The 7,039-nt window shown below is 48.1% G+C and overlaps 1 protein-coding gene across 1 annotated transcript in view; it reads right to left on the minus strand.

Moving 5' to 3' along the window:
• The window catches only part of LOC127928839 (uncharacterized), a 22,455-nt gene extending 16,274 nt beyond the window's left edge, over positions 1 to 6,181 (minus strand). The window contains exons 1-3 of the mRNA XM_052516264.1: positions 6,116 to 6,181; positions 5,525 to 5,715; positions 3,584 to 3,675 (exon numbers count right to left, since the gene is read on the minus strand). Coding sequence (XP_052372224.1) covers positions 3,584 to 3,675; positions 5,525 to 5,715; positions 6,116 to 6,181 — 349 coding nt within the window. The remainder of the gene's footprint in view (positions 1 to 3,583; positions 3,676 to 5,524; positions 5,716 to 6,115) is intronic.
• Positions 6,182 to 7,039: the final 858 nt, after the last annotated feature.

Here is a 7,039-nt window from a genome sequence, read left to right on the forward strand (position 1 = left end):
GTTATTGCAGTGTTGTGGCAGTGTTAGTGCAGTGTTGTGGCAGTGTTGTGGCAGTGTTGTGGCAGACAGTGTTGAGGGCAGTGTTGTGGCAGTGTTACTCACAGTGTTGTGGCAGTGTTATGACAGTGTTGTGACAGTGTTGCAGTGACAGTGGCAGTGTTATGACAGTGTTATGACAGTGAGACAGTGTTATGGCAGTGTTATGGCAGTGTTATTGCAGTGTGCCAGTGCTGACAGTGTTGTGGCAGTGTTTGACAGTGTTGTGACAGTGTTTGACAGTGAGGTATTTCAGACAGTGTTATGGCAGTGTTATGCCAGTGTTACTGCAGTGTTATGGCAGTGTTGTGGCAGTGTTGTGCAGTGTTAAGCAGTGTTGCTGCAGTGTTGTGGACAGAGTTGTGACAGTGTTCAGTGGCAGTGTTACAGTGCAGTGTTGTGGCAGTGTTGGCAGTGGCAGTGTTGTGCTGGCAGTGTTGTGGCAGTGTTGTGGCAGTGTTACGGCAGTGTTACTGGCAGTGTTTGGCAGTGTTATGACAGTGTTGTGTGTTGTGGCAGTGTTGTGGCAGTGTTGAGCAGTGTTACGGCAGTGTTGTGGCAGTGTTGTGGCAGTGTTATGGCCAGTGTTAGGCAGTGTTATGGCAGTGTTACTGCAGTGTGGCAGTATTGGCAGTGATATGGCAGTGATATGGCAGTGTTGTGGCAGTGTTATGGCAGTGTTTAATGTTGTCTCAGTTTCTTCTCAGTGTTGTGACCAGGTGGCATTTGATATTCTGCATGTCTGGCAGACATATCAGTGTTATGACAGTGTTACCTGCAGTGTTGTGGCAGTGTTATGGCAGTGATATGGCAGTGGAAGGCAGTGTTGTGGCAGTGATCCAGTGTTTGACACCACAGGGCAGTGTTACTGCAGTGATCCTCCATCACGGCTGACAACCCATTGCAGTCCTTCCCAGAGCGAGAACCTGCAGTGTTATGGCAGTGTTCTCAACAACACCAGGCAGTGTTGTGGCAGTGTTATGGCAGTGTTACAACATCCGCAGAGCAGTGTCACACAGAAGCGGCGCAGTGTTATCCAGGCACTTGTGGCAGTGTTCTGGCAGTGTTACTGCAGGTTATGGCAGTGTTGTGGCAGTCCCTGCCTGTGCCATTAAACCCCTACAACTATCCAGTGTTATGGCAGTGTTACTGGCACCTTGCAAGTTGTGGCTCTCAGACAGTGTTGTGACAGTGTTTCTGGCAGTGTTCATGGCAGTGGCAGTGTTATGCTCCAGTTATGGCAGCGTGTTGTGCACAGTGTTATCCAGTGTTGTGATCAGTGCCCTTGCACCCAAACAAGGGTTGTGCGTCACCCCGTCATCCGTGTTATGGCAGTGTTATGGCAGTGTTACCACAGCTGTGCCAGGCAGTGTTGTGGCAGTGTTATGACAGTGTTGTGGCAGTGCTCTGGCATGGCAGTGTTATGGCACATGCCAGTGTTACAGTGGCATGGCAGTGTCATGCAGTGTTGTGGCAGTGTTAGACCCTACCACTGACAGTGTTACCTGCAGTGTTGTGGCAGCCCAGTCAAAACAGTGTTCGCAGTGCTCTGTGCCCCCCAATGGTGGAACAAGTTGGCACTGAGTGTCAGGACAGCGTTACCATCACCAGTTTATGACAGAGTTGCCTAACCAGTGTTAATGGCAGTTAAATGGCAGTGTCACGGCAGTGTTATGGCAGTGTTAGCAGTGTTATTGTAAGTGGGTTCCAGTGTTCACCAAGTTGTCAGTGAAACAGATTTAGATCACCCGCTGTTCCACTGACAGTGGTGAATGCCAGTGTTATGGCTTATGCATGTTATAAATGACTTAAATGCAGTGTTAAATGCAGTGATATGGCAGTGTTGTGGCAGTGTTGTTGCAGTGTTGTGGCAGTGTTGTGACAGGATATGGGTTGAGTGTTGTGCTGTATCATTGTTCTCAGTACCTCAGTGTTATGGCAGTGTTGTTCCAAACAATGACATCATAGTGAGAATTAAAACTGCAGTGTATGGCACCACGTGACATCACCACCTCAAGCTTCCTGCCATCCAAGACAGCTGCAGTCTTACCTCCCTACCACATGATAGCCATTTTAGCTTTTATCCTCGACTTCCCAGTCATGCCTGCATGGCAGATTCAACAGTGTTTAATCGTCCTTCAACTAGACAGTCTTATGGCAGTGTTATGGCAGTGTTAGGTTCATGTGTGGCATACATCTACGCAATGACCACCTCACAGGATCGGACAGCTGTTATCCCGGGCACTACCCTGGCATTACAAGTGTTCCTCCCAGATGCTCTACCTGGCAGTGATAAACTGAGCTACAGAAGGACCTATGGCCTTAACAATTGTCAAAGACTCCAGCCACCCTAGTAATAGGCTCATCTCCCTCCAGTGCAACGGCAGCTGGCTTAAGGAGTGCCATGTCTAGATCCCCTACAACTGAGGCAAGAGGGCAGTACCCCAAGACATAACACTCCTGAACAGCTAATCAAATGGCTACCCAGACTATTTGCCCATTGCCCCCCCCTCCCTGCATTGGAGGGGAAGGGGCAGTCAAAACTCCAGATTTGATGTTATGTACAGCCCTACATGGTGGAACAGTACCACATGGACAGCTGGAATTCACCATTTGATTTGAGACAGTGGAACATTTAGAGCCAACATGGATAGATAAAGTAATCCTTCTCTCAAAAAAGATTTATGGCTTTGATTGTGGCAGTGTCTGTGGCACAAAATGGCTGTTATGAGGTGAGATACTTAAATGTAATGTAAATGCAGTCCTATGGCACATGGCAGTGTTATCCACAGTGTTGCTGCAGTGTTATAACTCCCCAGCAGTGAGATGGCAGTGTTCAACAACAAAAACAACAACAGCTGTAACATTCGGCAGTGTTACAGATAAATGGTCAAACGTAGACAACATTGTGGCAGTGTTAATGACAAACACACATCTCTCGTATGGCATTAGCACACAGACTTATAAAAGACAGAATGTTAACCACCACGGTATGCCATACTCTTCCCAGTGCCAGAGGAACCATATATAATTTAGCAGACGTTATCCAAACAATGACATCATGTGAGTGCAAACATTCTACGTATGGGTGGTCCCGGGACCAACCCACTACCCTGGTTGTTCCAGACCATGATACCAACTGAGCTACAGAAGGACCTATGGCCTCAACAATTGTCAAAGACTCCAGCCACCCTAGTAATAGACTGTCTCTCTGCTACCGCACGGTACAAGCGGTACCGGAGTGCCATGTCTAGATCCAAGAGGCTTCTAAACAGCTTCTACCCCAAGACATAACACTCCTGAACAGCTAATCAAATGGCTACCCAGACTATTTGCCCATTGCCCCCCCACTCCCTGCATTGGTTAGGGGCTTGTCAGTAAGCATTTCACTGAAAGGTTACACCTGTTGTATTCAGCGTGCATTGTGACAAATACAATTTCATTTGATTTGATCGTGGAACATTTAGAGCCAACATGGAGGACGGTTACATAGACATATCTATGGCTTTGATGGAAACTGGCGGGTCTGTGGCACAAAATGGCTGACCTGAGGTGAGATACGTCCTGATGGTCTCCCTGTACACATCTCTCTCCACAAAGTCTGCAGCGCTGTAGTTATAACTCCCCAGAATTGAGACGCTACAAAAACACAACAACAAAAACAACAACATTCATTACAACAGATCAAGTCAAACGGAGACATTGTGGACAAATATGTCAAAACACAATATCGAACATTGAGACCAGACGGTATAAAAAGACAGAATGTGTAACACCGGCCCGTATGAAACTCTTCTACAAGAGTTCCACCAACACTAAGCCCTTGTAAAGGGGTTGTTCCAGTGAGACCAGACGGTACTAAGCCCTTATAAAGGGGTTTGTTCCTTATAAAGTGAGACCAGACGGTACTAAGCCCTTGTAAGGTTGTTGTTCCCTGTAAGGGGTTGTGAGACCAGACTAAGGTAAACTGAGACCAGCCCTTATAAAGGGTTGTTCCAGTGAGACCAGACGGTACTAAGCCCTTATAAAGGGGTTGTTCCAGTGAGACCAGGCGGTACTAAGCCCTTATAAAGGGTTGTTCCCGTGAGACCAGACGGTACTAAGTCCTTGTAAAGGGGTTGTTCGTGAGACCAGACGGTACTAAGCCCTGTAAGGGGTTGTTCCCGTGAGACCAGACGGTACTAAGCCCTTGTAAAGGGGTTGTTCCCGTGAGACCAGACGGTACTAAGCCCTTGTAAAGGGGTTGTTCCCGTGAGACCAGACGGTACTAAGCCCTTGTAAAGGGGTTGTTCCCGTGAGACCAGACGGTACTAAGCCCTTGTAAAGGGGTTGTTCCCGTGAGACCAGACGGTACTAAGCCCTTGTAAAGGGGTTGTTCCCGTGAGACCAGACGGTACTAAGCCCTTGTAAAGGGGTTGTTCCCGTGAGACCAGACGGTACTAAGCCCTGTAAAGGGGTTGTTCACGTGAGACCAGACGGTACTAAGCCCTTGTAAAGGGGTTGTTCGGTACCTTGTAAAGGGGTTGTGAGACCAGACGGTACTAAGCCCTGTAAAGGGGTTGTTCCCGTGAGACCAGACGGTACTAAGCCCTTGTAAAGGGGTTGTTCCCGTGAGACCAGACGGTACTAAGCCCTTGTAAAGGGGTTGTTCCTGTGAGACCAGGCGGTACTAAGCCCTGTAAGGGGTTGTTCCAGTGAGACCAGACGGTACTAAGCCCTGTAAAGGGGTTGTTCCCGTGAGACCAGACGGTACTAAGCCCTTGTAAAGGGGTTGTTCCCGTGAGACCAGACGGTACTAAGCCCTTGTAAAGGGGTTGTTCCCGTGAGACCAGACGGTACTAAGCCCTTGTAAAGGGGTTGTTCCGTGAGACCAGGCGGTACTAAGCCCTGTAAGGGGTTGTTCCTGTGAGACCAGACGGTACTAAGCCCTTGTAAAGGGGTTGTTCCCGTGAGACCAGACGGTACTAAGCCCTTGTAAAGGGGTTGTTGTACTAAGCCCCCGTGAGACCAGACGGTACTAAGCCCTTGTAAAGGGGTTGTTCCCGTGAGACCAGACGGTACTAAGCCCTGTAAAGGGGTTGTTCCCGTGAGACCAGACGGTACTAAGCCCTTGTAAAGGGGTTGTTCCCGTGAGACCAGACGGTACTAAGTCCTTGTAAAGGGGTTGTTCCCGTGAGACCAGACGGTACTAAGCCCTTGTAAAGGGGTTGTTCCCGTGAGACCAGGCGGTACTAAGTCCTTGTAAAGGGGTTGTTCCCGTGAGACCAGACGGTACTAAGCCCTTGTAAAGGGGTTGTTCCCGTGGTAACAAGTCTCAGTAAAAAGTCATAACAGGTGGAAGCCTCTGCACATCTGCAAATCCCTGCCTGCACGGGATTGTAATTCCAGTCCCACCAGTCTTCTGTCTGACGTTCAGCTGGTTTCTGTCGACCCCTTTCAATAAAATCGGAAACAGATATATATTTTTTTTTGGGGGGGAATCCCTTACAGTTTGTGGAAGGCCAGACAAGGGGCGGTCTGGACAGCGGCGGAGGTCACCAGGCTCCTGGTGAGGAAGGGCAGGTAGTTCTTCAGCCTCAGGTCAAACCAGGCGTTGACCTCTGACCTCTGACTGCTGCTGAGAGCCTGGGGCCAGACACACGGCAGTGTGGGACGCCTCACTGACTCAGGGATACTCTCCTGGGGGGGGGGGGGAAGACAGGCCGGTTGCTTAGATATGAACGGGGTTTAGAGGAAACTGGGGTGTGTTCTAGTGGCAGATTCCTCTGTCTTTCTGGTGAATGGGTGGCATAGGAGAGAATTGGTTTGTAGTGGGTGTTTCACACGGGTAACACAGTAATTGTGTGTGTGTGTGTGTGTGTGTGTGTGTGTGTGTGTGTGTGTGTGTGTGAGTGAGTGAGTGAGTGAGTGAGTGAGTGAGTGAGTGAGTGAGTGAGTGAGTGAGTGTGTGTGTGTGTACAGTGAACAGTGTGTGTGTGTGCTGTGAGTGGCAGAGTTTTGGAGTGAGTGAGTGGTGAGTGAGTGAGTGAGACAGACAGTGAGTCACCAGTAGAAGTGTGAGATGAGGAAACACACACACCTGTCCATCAGGAACAGTGGGGTCTTGGCGTAGTTGCTGTAGAGCTGGCAGACATTTTGTCATCATCCTCGACTTAACGTTGGGGCGGCGCAGGAAACACACCCAGGTCAGAGACAGACAGAGAGTTCACCAGCTATGTCCTCTTAAGAGATGAGGAAACACACACACCTGCATCATCATCATCATCATCATCATCCTTGTCTATGTCCTCTTAAAGCATTGTCTCAAACACACACACCTTCATCATCATCATCATCCTCTTAAAGCATTATCTATATCCTCTTAAAGCATTGTCTCACCTTCATCATCATCATCCTCATCATCCTTATCTATGTCTATGTCTCAAACACACCTTCATCATCATCATCATCCTCTTAAAGCATTGTCTCAAACACATACACCATATATTATTATTATTATCATCATCATCATCATCATCCTTATCTATATCCTCTTAAAGCATTGTCTCAAACACACACACCTTCATCATCATCATCATCATCATCCTTGTCTATGTCCTCTTAAAGCATTGTCTCAAACACATACACCTTCATCATCATCATCATCCTTATCTATATCCTCTTAAAGCATTGTCTCAAACACATACACCTTCATCATCATCATCATCCTTATCTATATCCTCTTAAAGCATTGTCTCAAACACACACACCTTCATCATCATCATCATCCTTATCTATATCCTCTTAAAGCATTGTCTCAAACACACACATCAGTGGAGGCTGCTGAGGGGAGGACGGCTCTCGATAATGTCTGGAACGGAGCAAATGGATTGGAATCAAACACGTGGAAACCATGGAAACCACGTGTTTAATGTATTTGAGACCAGTCTACCAATTCCACTCCAGCCATTACCATGAACCCGTCCTCCCCAATTAAGGTGCCACCAACCTCCTGTGATACACA

The sequence above is a fragment of the Oncorhynchus keta genome, unplaced genomic scaffold (genome assembly GCF_023373465.1).
Source record: "Oncorhynchus keta strain PuntledgeMale-10-30-2019 unplaced genomic scaffold, Oket_V2 Un_scaffold_4275_pilon_pilon, whole genome shotgun sequence".
Lineage (NCBI taxonomy): Eukaryota > Metazoa > Chordata > Actinopteri > Salmoniformes > Salmonidae > Oncorhynchus > Oncorhynchus keta.